The sequence below is a fragment of the Nyctereutes procyonoides genome, unplaced genomic scaffold (genome assembly GCF_905146905.1).
Source record: "Nyctereutes procyonoides isolate TBG_1078 unplaced genomic scaffold, NYPRO_anot_genome, whole genome shotgun sequence".
In the NCBI taxonomy this organism is placed as follows: Eukaryota; Metazoa; Chordata; class Mammalia; order Carnivora; family Canidae; genus Nyctereutes; species Nyctereutes procyonoides.
The window spans coordinates 13,926,534-13,943,283 of NW_026575040.1; the positions used below are offsets into that span (position 1 = coordinate 13,926,534).

Here is a 16,750-nt window from a genome sequence, read left to right on the forward strand (position 1 = left end):
TAAATGTTCACAGAACGTAATAGCCAGAATGTGTTAGCAGCTTAAATGACTTCCAACTAATGCACCATTAAGCAAAATGTGGTATACCTTTACAATGGTATAGTATCCAGCTGTAAAAAGAAATCAAGTACTGATACAAGTACAGGATGGATGCACCTTGAAAACATATTGCTAGGTGAAAAAAGCTGGTCACAGAGACCACATATTGTTTGATTCCAGTTGTAGGAAATGTCCAGAATAGGCTAATCCATAGAGATAGAAAGTAGACTAGTGGTTGCCTTGGTCTGGAGGGCAGGGAGGAAGGAGTTAAATTGCACAGGATCAGGTGAAGATGGGTTGAAGGAAGTAGAGAATGATCCCAATGGTCATGGGGTTTCTTTTTGAGATGATACACATTTTCTAAAAATGATTGTGGTGATGGTTGCACAGTGCTAATAATGTACCAAAAACATTTAATTTGTATACTTCAGTGGGTGAATTATATGATATGTGAACTATAAGATTCAATAAAGTTCTTACATTTTTTAAAAAGTACACTGCTTGGAAAATCTCCTGATGGTAGACATAAAGAGAAAAATTCCTGGTCATTTTTTTAAGAATCGGAGGTTGTAAAACTTGAGCATAACTTAGGATGACCTGGAGGACATGTTAAAACATTGATTGCTAGGATCTATTTCCCGGGGTTTCTGATTCAGTAGGTCTAGGGTGTGGCCTAATAATTTATGTTTTTAACACATTTTGAAGACCACTGGTTTTTATGGGTTAGGATTAGATTTAACTTCTTTAGAAAGCCAAAATTTAGAAGCGTCCTGAGTAAAACAGTTCAGTATTTGACTCAGGCTTTTGTTGAGTTCAAACTTGCTTATTATAAAATATCTTTATACATTCATTATCCTGGTTCTATAAAGGTGCCAAAAAGGAAGGAGCTGCTGGATTCTTTAAAGGAATTGGAAAGGGGCTTGTGGGTGCTGTGGCTCGTCCAACTGGTGGAATCATAGATATGGCTAGCAGCACCTTTCAAGGAATTCAGAGGTAATTAAGTATGCGTACTGTGTGCAAGGTATGTGTCTGTGTGCTAATGGTTGCTAGGAATATATAAACGAGTTAAACACTGCCTGTTCTTCAGGATGTGGAGGTCTAAGTGAAAACTATGATGGATCACAAGGTGGGGTGCCACCAGAAAGGAGTAAGAAGAGACAGCTTTTACAGTTCACTTTCTCTTTTGTTCAACAAATGTTGATTGGTACCTACTACATGCCAGGCCCTGTGCTAGCTGCCTATACAGAGTGGACAACCTAGTCCCTGCCTTTGTTATTTTGTTATTTTTTTTTCTCTAAGGAAAAGTGGGGAAACTTGGAGTCTGACAGACTTGGTTTTAAAAAAGACTTGCCACATTATAATGGGCACATTATTTAAAATTATTGTTTTTATCAAATGCTGATATCATATGAAATGTACAGTATTTAGTATTACATATGTATTTCTATTTATAATTTTGAAAGATTCTCATATATTTTCTTATATTTATTCTGCTGCCCTATACAGGGCCGCAGAATCAACCGAGGAAGTGTCCAGGCTCCGTCCCCCTCGTTTCATCCATGAAGATGGCATCATTCGCCCATATGAAAGACAGGAATCCGAGGGCTATGATTTATATGAGGTATAAATTCTCTTCTTCGTGGTCATGGGTAAAATTTAATATTAAATATTTCTAGGACAAGAATTTCATGGGTCGTTCTTAAAGCTCCTGATTCATGAACTTCATTAAGGATTACACAGGGAACATGGTTTGTAGAGTAGAATTTATTATCTATTTCTTATTTTTGCATAGTGTGTTAAATCGGAATGACTGGTAGTTTTTTTCTACACAAGAACAAAGAATCTTTGTGCAGAGAGGATGTTAAAAGATGTCATAGGCTTTTTACTATTTGTGTGGTAGTTCATTTAGTTAACTGTTTACTTTGGTCTCCTACTTTTGTAGCTAATTATAGGAATTCCACTGCTTCTTTTTCTCCAGGCCAAATTAATTTATTTGGATTACTCTGTAAATCTAGATTTATTCAGATAAACAGAAACTAGAGGAAAGAGAAAAAGATTATGTACAATGACAGTCTTTTTAAATCTTAAAAATATTTTAGGGTGGATTTTTTTGGCTTTTATTTTAGTTTTAACTTTACTACATTTAAATAATACTACATACATATGTAAATTGCTTTTCTCCCTTGACTGGAATCCCCCTTCCCAAAAATTTAATGTTTCCCTACTTTGACCTCAAAATAATATGATTCTTTATTATTCTTAGCCTTTGGTTTTTATTGTATTTGACTACATTTTATCTTTCTGCATGCTTCTAACTTTATTTTCTTTCTTTTTCTGCCTACACAGCAAGAACCGGAAATACAGGAGTAAATGTTTCCTATACTACTACTTGATTTCATCCTTAAAAATCAAAACAAACTGTGGTATTAATTGACTGTCTTAGATTTATTTAGATTGAGTGTTCATTTCAATGAAGTTTTCTTTACAACTCTCACCTCTCAGCTTTTTATTGTAGTAGCTTGACTACAAACAAAGATGATGGTATTCTTAGTAATACTGCACAGGAATAAGAGATTAGTAAAAAAAAAATTAGAGGGTGTAGGAAATAAACTCTCCTCTTTTTTAATTGGTGAAAGACTTTATTTGTGTCCAGAAGCAATTTTACTATCATTTTGAAAATTTTTTCTTTTCTTATGGTATTCATGACTTTCAGGTAAAGTTGAAAAATAAGGACAATTGTCAGGTCCAGTCTATTTTGTGTTCTTTACATTTGTGAGTCCTGATGATGGAATTACATAACTCTGTTTCACACATCATCTGAGATTGAATCAAATTATAGGGGTGTTAACTGGGGCATATGTTTTAATAATTGAAATATAAGTAGCTGTTGGTCTGTCCTTAGACCTCAATCAGAGTTGAGGCATGAATTTTGAGAACGTGTTCCCTTAATCTCTTTTCTTTTTTTAACCTCTCAGAACTCTCACTGGACAAATGGCAATCATATTATATATATATTACATACATCCTCAGCCGTTAGTATTTTTGCTTTTCAGAACTTGAATCTCTTTTTTTTTTCTTTTAAAGATTTTATTTATTTATTCATGAGAGACACAGAGAGAGAAGGCAGAGACTTAGGCATCCATTAGCATTTTTGCTTTTCAGAACTTGAATCTCTTTCTTTTCTTTTAAATATTTTATTTATTTATTCATGAGAGACACAGAGAGAGAGGGGCAGAGACTGTATGGAGTCTGATGTGGGACTTGATCCCAGGATTCCAGGATCATGCCCTGAGCTGAAGGCAGCCACTTAACCACTGAGCCACCCAGGCATCCCCAGAACTTGCATCTCTTTGTTGGTTGTGCTTATTTCACATGTTTTAATTAACATAAATAGGAGTAGAACATGTAATTCGGCAAATTATTTATGTGTCCATTGAATTTATATATAACTTTATTTTTTATAGATATCTTTATTTTTAAAAACCAATCCTTTTTGCTTTTAAGTTCTTAAGGAGGATTTATCTTAATGAGAACAAAAATTATTCTAAAGTGTCATTTTGAAATTGGTACCCTAATAGTTCTGAAAATAAATTGTGTTTTGATTTCTCTTCTTTTATAAGTGGTAGAAATGTTTGAAATGTTTGATTTGATTTAGCAGCATCTTATCTGGCAACTTTCATTCTTCTCCCCAAAATTGAAACCAAAGTGTAAACTTATATTTAATGTACCGTCCATTTGTAGAGAGTGAAACAGCTGACATATAACTGTTCAGTTGGATTATGTATTGTTTAAACTGCAGTTACTGAAAGAATAAATTGAATGCTTATTTAAAACAAGCACTTAAAGAAGAAAGAATGACACCTAAAGATCAGCCTAAAACCATAGCTGACAAACTTTTCTTGTGCCTAGATAATTGAGGGTTGGCAAAAATGTCACCGCATGTACAGTTTCTGAGAACCAAGCACAGTAACTAATTCAAGATGCTGTCTTAAATCATCACTAATAATTAGCCTTCCTTCTTAGGTAAAAATAACGATTTTTAATTTTCCTGGATATGTTGTCATTTTAATGAGACTTGACTTTTGGGAAATTGTATAACTTGTTTAAATTTTTTTCTTATGGTTTACTTTTTGTTTGTTTAGCTCTTTATGTTATTAATCTTGTGATTTCCCTTTTTATAACTGTATGTCTATAAGCACAAAATTCAAGTAACTTTTTATTATTTTAGCTGAGTATCTTGTCTGATTTATTAGTTTTTGTTATGATATCAGACAACCTTTTAAACTTTAATATATTATTATAGTTACTGGAAAAAATAGAATGATTGTACATTAATGAGAGGACTTGATAATTTTTTTCCATGAGTAACAAGGGTAGGCATAGATAGTTAAATTCAGGCTATTTCATTCCTTGCCTATCTTGCTGTAATCACTTTGGTATGAAGTATTTATTATCTAAACTGTGCTGGATATACAAAAGAAGTAAGACTTCAGTCCTTAAGGGACCAAGTATATCAAAACATGTAGTATTAACACTAGAGTGTAAAAATCTGTCCTCCCAACCCTTACTGTAATATGGGTACATTCTAAATTATTTGGGCTTCTTTTCATTTACCCTATTTTCCTTTTCTCTTGAGTATTGCTTTGTATTCTTGACTCAGCTTGGAAAGTTACTAAATCATATACTATGTTTTCATAGGATATACTTTCCTGCTTATCCTTTATTCTCCTAAGATAATTACTGTTTACACATGCATATATATATATGTACACACATATATATGATACATATATGAAATATATAAAATAGTTTTTATTTAATATTCTCTTGGTTTACATACTTATGACTATATAATATTTAAAATGTTTGTTGCTTTTTAATTTTAATTATTTTTTCCATGTTCATAGAAATATTTCATTCTCAATTCTTGCATTACCATCTCTTGAAGTAAACTTAACAATGTGTATTTGACTATTCCAAGTTGTTGGCCTTAAAAATACTTGTTATTTTACTAATAGTAATAATTCTGTGATAGACATCATTCATTATACATACTGATTTTTCATATATTATTTACTTAGAATTTACTTGAAAATATTGAATGCTTTTGCTAAATATTGTAAATTCCTCAAGTTGCATTTTGGGAAGGGAGTAAATATTTTATCAGCTATAATCTGGTCTTCTGCTGCCATCAGTGACTCAATATCTTAATCTGATCTCAGAGTATAGTGGATTTTAGTCATACTGAAAACAGTTTCTATCATGTAGTAAATATGATGATAAATTACACTTTAAAAGCTTTCAGTGGTTCAGAATACAATAGCCTGATAACTAATGAAAATGCATACACAATGGAAAGTGGGTAGTATTTCTTTTACATTGCATCTCACATCTAAATATTTTAACATTTAAATTTCAAAGCTAAAAATAAATATACTGAATTGTTCTATTCATTTCCCATTTTCTCTTAATTAAAGAACTTAAGGTATAAATGTTAAAAGATTTTAGCTAATCCACAAAGGCAAGATGTGAAACAAGTGACTTAAATACCACTTGTCTCTGAGACTCATTCTAAGATGAGATCCCACTTCTGGGATTCATCTTCTTTGTTCTTGGCTTTTCATAATTGTCAAGGAATGACTGAACCAAGAATTTTTGGAAAATGTGTATGTATGTAAGCATTGAAATAACAAATGTGTTTTCTCTGCTTGTGATTATTATCGATTGTTATCCTTTTAATAATATTGATGTATTCTTGGTTATAAATGTTATAGTCTTATTTATTAGTTATATTTATGTTCTGTAGTTTCATATACATTATATCATCTGATCCTTAATCATGCATTATAGATAATGTCAATAATATTCGATTAGCATTAATTATAAAAATAACTATTTTACTCATTTTTTAATGTGTGCTTAATTCAAATCACAATAGTTTGGAGATAGTTGAAATGAAAATAAATGTATTTTAATGTGCTACTATTTATACTTGAATTATTTATGCTTGTTTATTGTCTTTAGCAATAAATTGTGCCAGCTATTTGAAATCTTAGAAATTTTTCATGTTTGTTAATATTGACATTATATTTTCTTTTCTTTCAAGAATATAATTTGTTACATACATGTACTTTTCATGCATGTTTAATCTATAAGACCAAATACTCAAAAACATTAGGATCAGCTATCTTGAAATTTTATTATGTATATATCTATCTATATAAATCAGTGGTTCGTAACCTTTGAGAAGGATCACAGACCTACTAAAAAAGTGATGAAAAATATGAACCATCTTCTGAGAAAAGTTGCAGAACCACATTTTCAAAATTTTATGTGCTATTTTAGGTGCAGTTCATAGACCTCCCAGAGTCTTTCCATGGGCCCAAGGTTAAGAACCCCTATAACGTTAATGTCACACTCCATATTAGCATGTGTTCGTATTCCATTAATGAAAATGCGTGATTACCTCTGGTAGATATTTTTAAACCTATGTGTTGTCACAGAATGAGATGTATTTTATAAGATCATTTAGTAAGCATTTAATACAGATTTGTCTCTTAAGGCACACTCAGAGTTATGCTGTGAATAGTTTTCTAGCTTCACATGCCAATATTGTGCCTTTGTTTCTAATATTTTTTTTCCCTAACTAGCGCTGTTACTATAATTAACTAATATACAGTATTGGAAATGCTATTTGGATGCATGTACTATGCAAATTTTGAGTCTTGTTTTCTTTTCAGAATCATATCAGAAAGTTAGAAGGAGAGACGTATCGATACCACTGTGCTATTTCTGGAAGCAAGAAGGCAATCCTTATGATTACAAATAGGTATTAACTTTAAGTGACATTTTTTTTCAAATGCAAACTATATAGATGATAAGAATTTCGAAAACTAAAATGGCAGAGGACTTGGAGAACTGTACTAAAATTATAAAATGCTCATTGTCATTTAGTCACAAAAATACAATCTAGATGAGTCCTTTGAAATCATCTGTTCTAACCCTCTCGTTTTGGAGATGCTGAAACTGAGACTCAGCATAGTTAAGGAGGTTATTCCAGTTAAACAACTACTGAGATATGGGGTCTAGAATAGACTTTGTAGGTGTAGTAGTCATACTATTACATGTGAATTGTAAATCCAGCTATGGAGACTGGGTTCATGAATTACTTTTTCTTACTATAAGGTTTTATTTTAGATGATTAGCATACCTTTTTTAAGGATGGTATTACATCTGTGTGTTTTTTTTAATTTTTTTCTAAGTATTTTGGGAATGGTAGATAATTTTTCCAAATAGAAGAACTTGGACTAAACCACTAAGTTTATTTTCCTGAAATTTTTCCTATATCACTTGTTCCAAAATGACTATTAAATGTTAACAATTTTCAGAACCTTCTAAGTTATGTACTTTAATAGGATTAAGGCAGAGTATTTACAATAGGCAAAAATCTGCATTAGATTCCTTACTCTACTGCTTTGAAATATATTTGGCTGGAAGAAGAGAAAGGAAAACTAAAACGATAGGATTCAGACTTAAACCACAAACTTTTTCAAGGAGTTAACCAGTCACATGATTTGCCCATTAAGTAAAAATATGCGCAAAACAATCTAAAAAGTGTTTTTTTACTGATTGGACAAGTAATCATTTATTTTTATGGCCATAATTTTGTATTTTGTGCATTAGATTAGACTCAAAACAGTGTTTATTTGTAGTATATGTTGTACTTAGCTACAATGGTAATGTGTTAATTCATTTTAAAATTGTATACCTTTTATGTAATTCAAAACTAGGTAATGAAAATAGGGTTTTTTGGGTGGGTTGTTTCTGGTAATAATACTTTAGAACTTGTTTGATTTAAGTACTTTGTAGGAATATTACTGTACATGTTATATATCTGGTTTTTCTTCAAGTAAAATGAAAAATCATAATAACTTTAAATCTAGTCACTTATAGAGGTTTTTTGGGAAGTAATTAGTAAGATATTTCTGACCAGTACAATTATTTAGTCTCCTTGTAGCTTTAGAAGACTCTAATAGGAAATGCTTTGACTGAAGTAATTATCATTATGCTGATCTGTTTTACCTTTAATGATTACATAAAAATAGCATTTCTTCTAAAGTTGGTGTTTAAAAAATAACTCTTTTATTGCTAGAATTATGCTTATTCATTGTAGATAGTACAGATCAAGAGTCAGCAGAATTTCTTTAAAGGATCAGATTGTAAATATTTAGGCTTCAAGGGCCATAGTATGTTTTCCAACTATTCATTTCTGCCCTTGTGGTGGGAAAACATGGACAGTATGTAAATGAATGGGGCGGGTATCTGTTTTCCAGTACGATTTTATTTACTAATACAGGTCATGGGCTGGATTTGGCTCACAGGTTGTAGTTAGCCCACCCCTGATAAAGACAATAATTTAAAAAATGAAAACAAAGTAACCACACATTGTAGTTTGTTTAGAACAGAGCTGATTTGCACCTTTTGTCCCAATTAGCAACTATCCCTTTCATTTTTATTTATTTTTATTTTTTTTAAGATTTTATTTATTTATTCATGATAGACATAGAGAGAGAGGGAGAGGCAGAGACACAGGCAGAAGGAGAAGCAGGTTCCATGCCCGGAGCCTGACGCGGGACTCAATCCCGGGACTCCAGGATCACGTCTTGGGCCAAAGACAGGCACCAAACTACTGAGCCACCCAGGGATCCCCTCCCTTTCATTTTTAAAAATGTTTTGGTTTGAATCATAAATTATGATAACCCCTAAAAACAGCCTTTACCAACAGTCCCACCATCCAGCTACATATGTATTTTGTAAAAACTATGTATTTCACAGCCAGCTGCAGTACATTTAGTGAAAACTATGTACAAAAATACGTTAGGTATATTTAACTAACCTAGGTTTTTCACCAATGTATTATTATCATCTTCCCAGACCATTAGATAGATATTCATAGACAACATACTTTTTAATGACTGTAATATTGTATTTATGGATATACTATGACTTATTTAAATGCTATTTATTCCTATTTGATATTCAGTTTTTCCCTCCCAGTACTGTATTATTATAAACACATCTTTGCAACTCAGTCTTTTTTCTATAATTATTTCCTTAGGATGAATTCTTATCAGTGGGATTGCTGATCTGAAAATCATGAAGATTTTTGAGACTCTTTTATATATTGCTAACTTGTTTTATCAGAACAATTGTATTGATTTTTTTGCATACAGCCAACAGTTTAAGAGAATGCTCTTTATCCTGTGAGTTTTGCTAAGACTAGTGTTATTATTTAAACTTTTTTGTTCTTGCTAACTTAATGGGCAGAAAATAGTTCTTTGTTTTAATTAGCATTTATTTGATTGTTAATGAGTATGAACATTTTAATACATTCATCATGTATGTATATTTTCTATTCCATAAGTTGCTTTTTCATACCCTTTGTTCATTTTTTATTATGTCATTCTTATTACTGAATTTAAATAACATTTTATAAATTAATATTAGCTCTTTTTACCTAATACATTATCAATATTTTAATGACTTTTTTGAGTTTTCCAATATATAAGGCTCTTAATTTTTCCATATTGGAGTTTATGTAAAATTTAGTCTGAATTGTTTCTCTTATCAGTTTTTAGAAAAAAAATACAAGTTTTCATGACCTAAATTTATCAGGCTCTATCTTCACTAGTTGGTCCTAACTCCTGCTTAGTATTTTAGTAATCTTCATTAGGAAATTGTTCTCTGAATAGGCATTTTTTTTAACTTTCTGTGTTAGTTTGTATGGGCTACCATAACAAAAATACCATAGATAGGTGGCTTAAGCAACAAGCATTAATTTCACAGTTCTGAAGCCTGGGAAGTCTAAGGTCAAGGGGCCAGCAGATTCTGTGTCTGTGAGGGCTCCCTTCCTGATTCATAGATGGTCATCTTGCTGTGTCCTAACATGGCAAAAGTGGTAAGGGAGTTTCCTCAGGCCTCCTTTATAAGGGCACTGATCTCATTTATGAGGGCTCTACCCTCATGACCTACTCACCCCCAAAGGTGCCACCTCTAAATACCATCACACTGGGTTTGGGATTCAATGTATGCTTTGGGAGAGGACATACATATTTTGACCATTGCACTATCAGTGTCTGACAGATATAGGGACACAGTTAAAAGTTATATCTTCTGTCCCCTCATCTAAAGGAGGGTCTGGCACATTATTAGTGACATCACAGTATACTAGATGCTAAGATAAAGTGATATACAGAGACTCTGGAAAGGAAAAATGTCTTGGTTCAGTAAGGTGGGAACCTAGGTATCATGGGGAGTGTGTTAGGGCAGATGTGCTTGAGCTGTCTTACAGAGTATGGAGTTTTCATACACCTAAATAGCAGGCAGTCGGATTAAACAGTACGGCATTTTCAACAGTATGATCATTTGAAATGGCTGGACAGTAGGATGTTGGTGGGAAAGCATTGGGAGATGAAATAAGTCCTAGGTATCTGCTCATGACATCTGAAGGGTATAGATTTCATCATTAATGTGATGGAAGATTACTAATTTTTTAAAAAGTATAGATATTTTACTGTTCATTATTGCAGCTTTTCACATAGAGGTATATTGCACATAGCTCACATGTAAGTCTCTCTTTTTTTCACTCCCGCTGAAGGTTTGTGCACGAGAACTAATATGATGATGTTTGCAGTTTAGAAAGATCTCTGGCAGCAGTTTAGATGTTGAAATGGATGAGGATCACAGTGGAGTCAGGGAGACCAGTTAGAGACCAGTTAGTTTTCTATTGTTGCATAGAAAATTACCATGAAATTAGCAGCTTAAAATAACACAGATTTACTATCTCACAATTTCTCTAGGACAGGAGTTGGCTATGGCATGGCTGGGCTCTCTGCTCAGGGTTTCACAGTCTTAAATCAAAATATAAACTTCCTTTTTAGAAGGCTCTGGGACAGAATCCACTTCCAAGCTCACTTAATGTTGTTGGCAGAATTCAGTTCCTTGCAGTTGTAGGACTAATATCCCAGTTTCCTGGATCTCTGTGAGCGGGGTATCTGCTAACAGCATCTGGAACCTATCCTCATTTTTTGCCATGTGGCTTTCTGCTTCTTCAGTCCAGCAACCAGCACTCTGGATTCTCAGCCTCTAACCCAGATTTAAAGGGGCCTGTGTTTATGCCATGCCCATGCAGATAAACTTTTTCTTAAAATCACCTTTGCCTTATAATAAAGACTAATCATGGGAGAGAAATCCATCATAGTCATAGTCATGGGGATTGTACAGGTCTATATACTAGAGGACAGGGAATCTTCGGGACCATAGGAGAATTCTGTCTACCACATAACTGTGGCAGTGGTTCTGATAGGAAGCAGTAAGGCCTAAACTAAAAGAACAAAGACAGCCTTGAAAAGACTAGGGCTTGGCGTTGTTTGAGTTTAGAAGAGAAAGGAATATAAGAGGACTTTTTGGTTTGGGGCTTAAATACCAAGAGTATTGGTATTATCATTTATAGTAATTTAAGGAAAAAGATTGTTTTTGTTTCTGTTTTTAAACTTAGTGAATTTCACGTAGCTTTGAGATATCATAGTAGAGATGCCTTAATAGTCCAGGGGACAGATAGAGATGTAGATTATAAACATAGGTGTAGATAGTTGGAGTTTGGATAAGGATTGGAGTTGAGATCTTGGAGATTTTCCAGAGTGTGTGTGTCAAATAGAAGACCAAGATTTGAGCTCTGGTAAACATGGAATGGGAGGAAGAGAATGAAAAGGATTTAGAGTGCTACGAGAACAATATTATTATTGGCATGGTGAAGAGAGAATGTGAAGACAATGGGAATGGTGAATTTGCATTTTACACAGTGATTTGTAATTGTTATCTGGAACTCTTAGCTCTTGTGATTCTCTTCTGGAACAGGAAGTGAAGGGATGGAATTCACTTCCTGGAGACTGTTTAGAATATGGAGTGGTGTTGAAGGATGTCACAATGATGAGAGAGCACTTCTGGCCCTTTGAAGCCTTGAACTAGGGATGATGAACTTCCTACAGTACACAACAGTCCCAAGTCAGCCCCAAATTCCAGTACTTCCTCTGCTGAGAAATAGTGCTGGAGGTTTAGTTCAATCCCCACCCTGCATCAGTCACCAGGTTCATTCAGCTCTACCTCCTAAGCATCTAGAATCCACCTTGCTCTCCTCCTTTTTCATAGCTACTGTCTTAACTGAGGTTCTGTTCCCTGATTGGACTATCCTATTAGTGTTCTACTTTGATTATGCCTCCTCTCCTCCCTTGGCCACTAGAGCTGTGACTCTAAAATGGAAACTTGATCATGAAATTTCCCATTACCTTACAGATTTAAAGTCAAGATGTACTAAAATTGAAAAAAAAAAAAAAAACACCAACAACAAAACAAAACAAAACAAAACCCCAACAACAACAACAACAAAAACCCTTCAAGATCTGGCACTAAGCTAATTTTCTCACCTTTGTGTATATGTAATATTCCAGCTATAGACCTCTACATTCCTCAAATAAACCCTCCCTTTTTTTGTACCCTCCATTATGTTAGTGCTCTGCTCCCTTTGTCTGGACTATCTTTTCCCTTTCCCACGTAGAGAACTCCTTTCTTTCAAGAATCAGCTCTTATACCACATACTTTACCCACATAATCAGTCCCTCTTTCTTGTGCTCCGGAATAATTTTCTGCACACTGTCCTTCTGCACTCATCTTATTTTGCTGTCAGAATATTTACATGTTTATTTCCCTTCTAACCTATAAGTGCCTCTCAAGCAGAAATACTATCTTCTTGGTTTCTCTAGCACCCTGGATATTTGTAGAATTAACAATTCCTTTACTTTCCTAGTTATGCTTTCTGTAATCAGAATCAAGTATGGTTATATCAGTAATTAATCTGAATCACACACTGGGAAATCAGTGTGGATGTCCTTTAAGGATTCCGTGATTTTTCTTTTCTTTTTCTTTCCCTTCTGCCTCCTCCTCCTCCCCACTCCCATCTCCTCCTCCTTGCTATTAAGTAAAATGGGATACTCACTCTGATACAGTACATTAGTGTTAAAGTGTTCAAACCTGATATTTATTAGTAGGCCTAATGTGAATCTTTGCTGACATTTGAGGTTTGTGACATTTCCTGCACATTCTTTCTTGACTGGAAGGCATAGATGATTGACAGTAAAGAGCAATTAATAATTTTCCAAGTAAAACATTTTCAGGGGCTTCTGCCTTTATTGCTTCCCAGGCGAGAGTACAGCCTGTTCCTTATGTGTTTCAAAGATGATTTAAGTTTTTTGGTCAGTTAAAAAAAAATGACACTTTTCTGAATTTTGCAAGATTGGCAGAAGGGGAACTTTTGAAAGTCTGCTGTGTTAGTTGGTAGGTGCCATATTTTCTCTTTGACAGTTACCTAGGCTTTTTTTTTTTTTAATGTAAAGCATATTTTTTTAGTGCCAAGTTATATTTATTTACTGAATACTGCCTGTGCCGTCCAGCAAAGTGAAATATTAGAATAATGAACTATCTTTATGACTACCTGCATGCTTTTGTTTCCTTTTGAAAAACAGGCGAGTGTTGTGTATAAATGAAGTTGAAATCCTAGGCCATATGTCCATAGACTGGCAATGTCCATTTGAAGATTTTGTATTTCCTCCCAGTGTCCATGGAAACATGCTAAAAATTCCAGTCAAGGTAAAAAAACATGAATTACATGTTTAGAGCCAAGACTTTGTTAATTGAGTGGAAACCAGTGCTTTCTGGCTGTCTTTTACAGTTAACTACACAAAGTGTTTGAAGGATCATTGTGATGATTATATTATTGTTATTATAATATGGTGAAATGTAAGGAAAGATGTATAATCAATTTATTTCTGTGCTGTATTCTTTTGACAGTCTTTGATTATGTCAAGTAGAATTAAGATGTGGATGCTTCCTTTTTGTAGAGTAAAGCATTAGTAAATAAGAATTATTTTTTTTACTTCATATGAATAACTATTCTGCTGTAATCTTAAATGCTTTTTGGAAGATTCCCTTTTTAAGGCTTTTAGGAGATTATTACAAATATACCTGAAACACTCATGTTTTATCACATTTGGCACTTACAAAATTTAAGTGCATTAAATGTACATACATTAAATGTATTTACTTAAATGTAAATACAATTTAAGTATATGATAATACTTTCATGTCTTTCCTTCTCATCATTTTCTAAGGAAGAACTTTTAATTACATAGCAAGTGATTAACAGAAATGATACCCCAACCCTTTGCATAGTTCTCAGGCTTCACTTTACTTTGAAATGTATCATTTTTCTTATATATATATTATAAATTTATTTTCACCCCTTTAAAAAAAAAACTACAAATTGTCATTCTGAGGGTGGTTATTCTTGGAATGTGTATTTTCTCCTAAACAATAATGATACCTGTTATTGGAACTATCTGAAAAACATTTATCATAAAACTTAATAGAGATGCAGGTACTATTATCCTTTAATTTATGTTTTCTTTTCATACAAATTTACAAATAAAAGAACTGTAAAACAATACCATTTTGCATTTCAACTTTACCTCATTGTAGAGCGTCGAAATTGAAAGTACCCCTTGGTATATGAAACATAGTTTTCAAACCAGGGAAAACTGTGTCACTCTGCATATATATTACTGTCTCCTCAGTTATCACTTTTCTTTCACATCAGTGGTGAGAATTGACTCAATGTGTTTTACATTATATAAGAATTTTATCTATCAGCCAAGGAAATGAAGGAAGGGTTTTTTGATTTGTCAGATGTGGTGAGTTATCAAGTGGTGTTTCTGTAGGCTATTTATCATAGCCTGTAGAAAGCCATTATTTTACCCAGATAGATGTGTACTCATCCAATTTCATAAATTCTAACAACTCACATATGGAACAACTATCCTTGTACTGAAATGATTTAGTTCTTATCATACCTGAATATGGATATTTGGTTAGTCTGTTGGTTATAAAATAGAATTGACATTTAAGCATCCAATTAAAGGATATCATTTTTTTTCTTCCCCAGAATAATTTTTCTGTCATTGTTTCTTTTGAAACAGGAGCAGGGACTATTCCACAAAAAAGACAGTGCTGGTTATGGCTACCGAAGCATTTACCTGCAGGACGCCGCCACAGCAGAGGTAAACAATTGACTTTACAGAATGCCCCCTTTGTTTTTTAGCTGGAAGAATTTTTTTAATCTGTTATACTGATTATTTCTCCCAAAAGATTTTCCAGTTTTAACTCTGGATGGATATGTTAGCTTAAAATAATATATTGTGGGCTCACTAGGGCATAAGGGTCTTATTTCGCATTATACCTATGGACTAGTGTATTCTTGTTCTTTGCTGTTGGACCTCTATGGAAAGCTCCAACTCTTGCTTTTCTGCCTTTACCCATAGATGAGCCTGTACTTGTCTTTACCATTCATAGTAAATATTTTATTTTACAGAAAGCATATAATGCCATTGATGATGCACAATCAATGAGACAACAGCAAAAATTGAAGAAGCAGTCATCACTGAAACTTCTCAGGCCCCAAATACCATTTTAATCACACTATTAAAGCAGCCCCAGAGGGCTGCTCCCGGGAGAAAAACCAACTATCGGTCTTGTCTATAAATCACTCTTCTTTATCTTGCTAAAGAGAATTTTTAAAGCAATCCTTTAGTTTTTGAATTCTTTTCCAGGGTAACTGGTATTGGATTTTCCATTTTTTTCCCCTTTAGTTTTGACTCTAATTTTGTAACCATGTCTATGTCAGCAATTCACTTCTACGCTGCCCCCTATATGCGTCAGGCCCTCAAAGAAATAACACTTTCAACTCAGAGTGGAATTTCCATTAACGTTAAAGTTGTGAAGCAAAGGGCAATGGGCTTGTTTTTAATTAAAGTTCTTACTGAAGAACGAGAAAAAAGCTTAGAATGACTGGTGTTCTTTAGGAGATTTTGGACAAACCTTTGTACACATGTTGGATATTTTATTTAAGGGTACTTTTTTGTTCAGTAATTGAACTGAGGTCATATTTTTGGTAAATCAGATAATTGAAGAAAAGCCACTAAAGGGAGAGATGACATGTTTTCTGTTTTCTCTTCATGAAAACATTATTTTTCTCCTAATAAAAACATTTTTTACTTTGGTGCTTATTTTTCTTCCTTGCATTAGAATATAAAAACATATGGAAAATCAAATCTCAAACTATCTGTGGTCTGTAATGTAGCCTTCATAAAACTTTTGAAATTATTTACGTGCTCTTTTGAGATGAACTTAAGTAGCACATTAATAACACTGATACATGAAAATAGTGTACTTTGTTTTTCGAGACTCAGAAATATGAAAAGCTTGATATTTTTATATTTCTAGAAATTATTTTTTTATAAGTTGAAAGAGTTTTATGGGCATCATAAACTAATGCTTAATCCTATTGCATACCTTGAAATGTATTTTAAATACTTACTAAGAAGTATGAAAAATGTCTAGTTATTTTATATAAAAATAAAATAAAGCACATATGACAACACTGTGGAAAATACCTGGTAAGTGTATCCTTTGAGGGAGCAAGCTTATGAGAATCAGTTCAGTACAGTATTTTATTTTTGTCCTTTCCACATCTTACTTATGCTGATCAGAGATATACTGCGTATAAAAGTTTCTTTAAAAATGATGAGAAGTATTTAATTTCCTT

At 33.1% G+C, this 16,750-nt stretch overlaps 1 protein-coding gene across 2 annotated transcripts in view; it reads left to right on the forward strand.

The window, feature by feature from the left end:
- Positions 1-16,204, forward strand: part of VPS13C (vacuolar protein sorting 13 homolog C) — a 174,369-nt gene extending 158,165 nt beyond the window's left edge. The window contains exons 78-83 of one of the 2 annotated variants that reach the window (XM_055319705.1): positions 909-1,032; positions 1,546-1,660; positions 6,780-6,868; positions 13,617-13,740; positions 15,126-15,206; positions 15,518-16,204. In XM_055319705.1, the coding sequence (XP_055175680.1) occupies positions 909-1,032; positions 1,546-1,660; positions 6,780-6,868; positions 13,617-13,740; positions 15,126-15,206; positions 15,518-15,619 (635 nt within the window). In that variant the 3' untranslated portion in view covers positions 15,620-16,204. Of the gene's footprint in view, positions 1-908; positions 1,033-1,545; positions 1,661-2,385; positions 4,063-6,779; positions 6,869-13,616; positions 13,741-15,125; positions 15,207-15,517 lie in introns of those variants that run through there. The other variant, XR_008663727.1, reaches the window with a different exon arrangement.
- Positions 16,205-16,750: the final 546 nt, after the last annotated feature.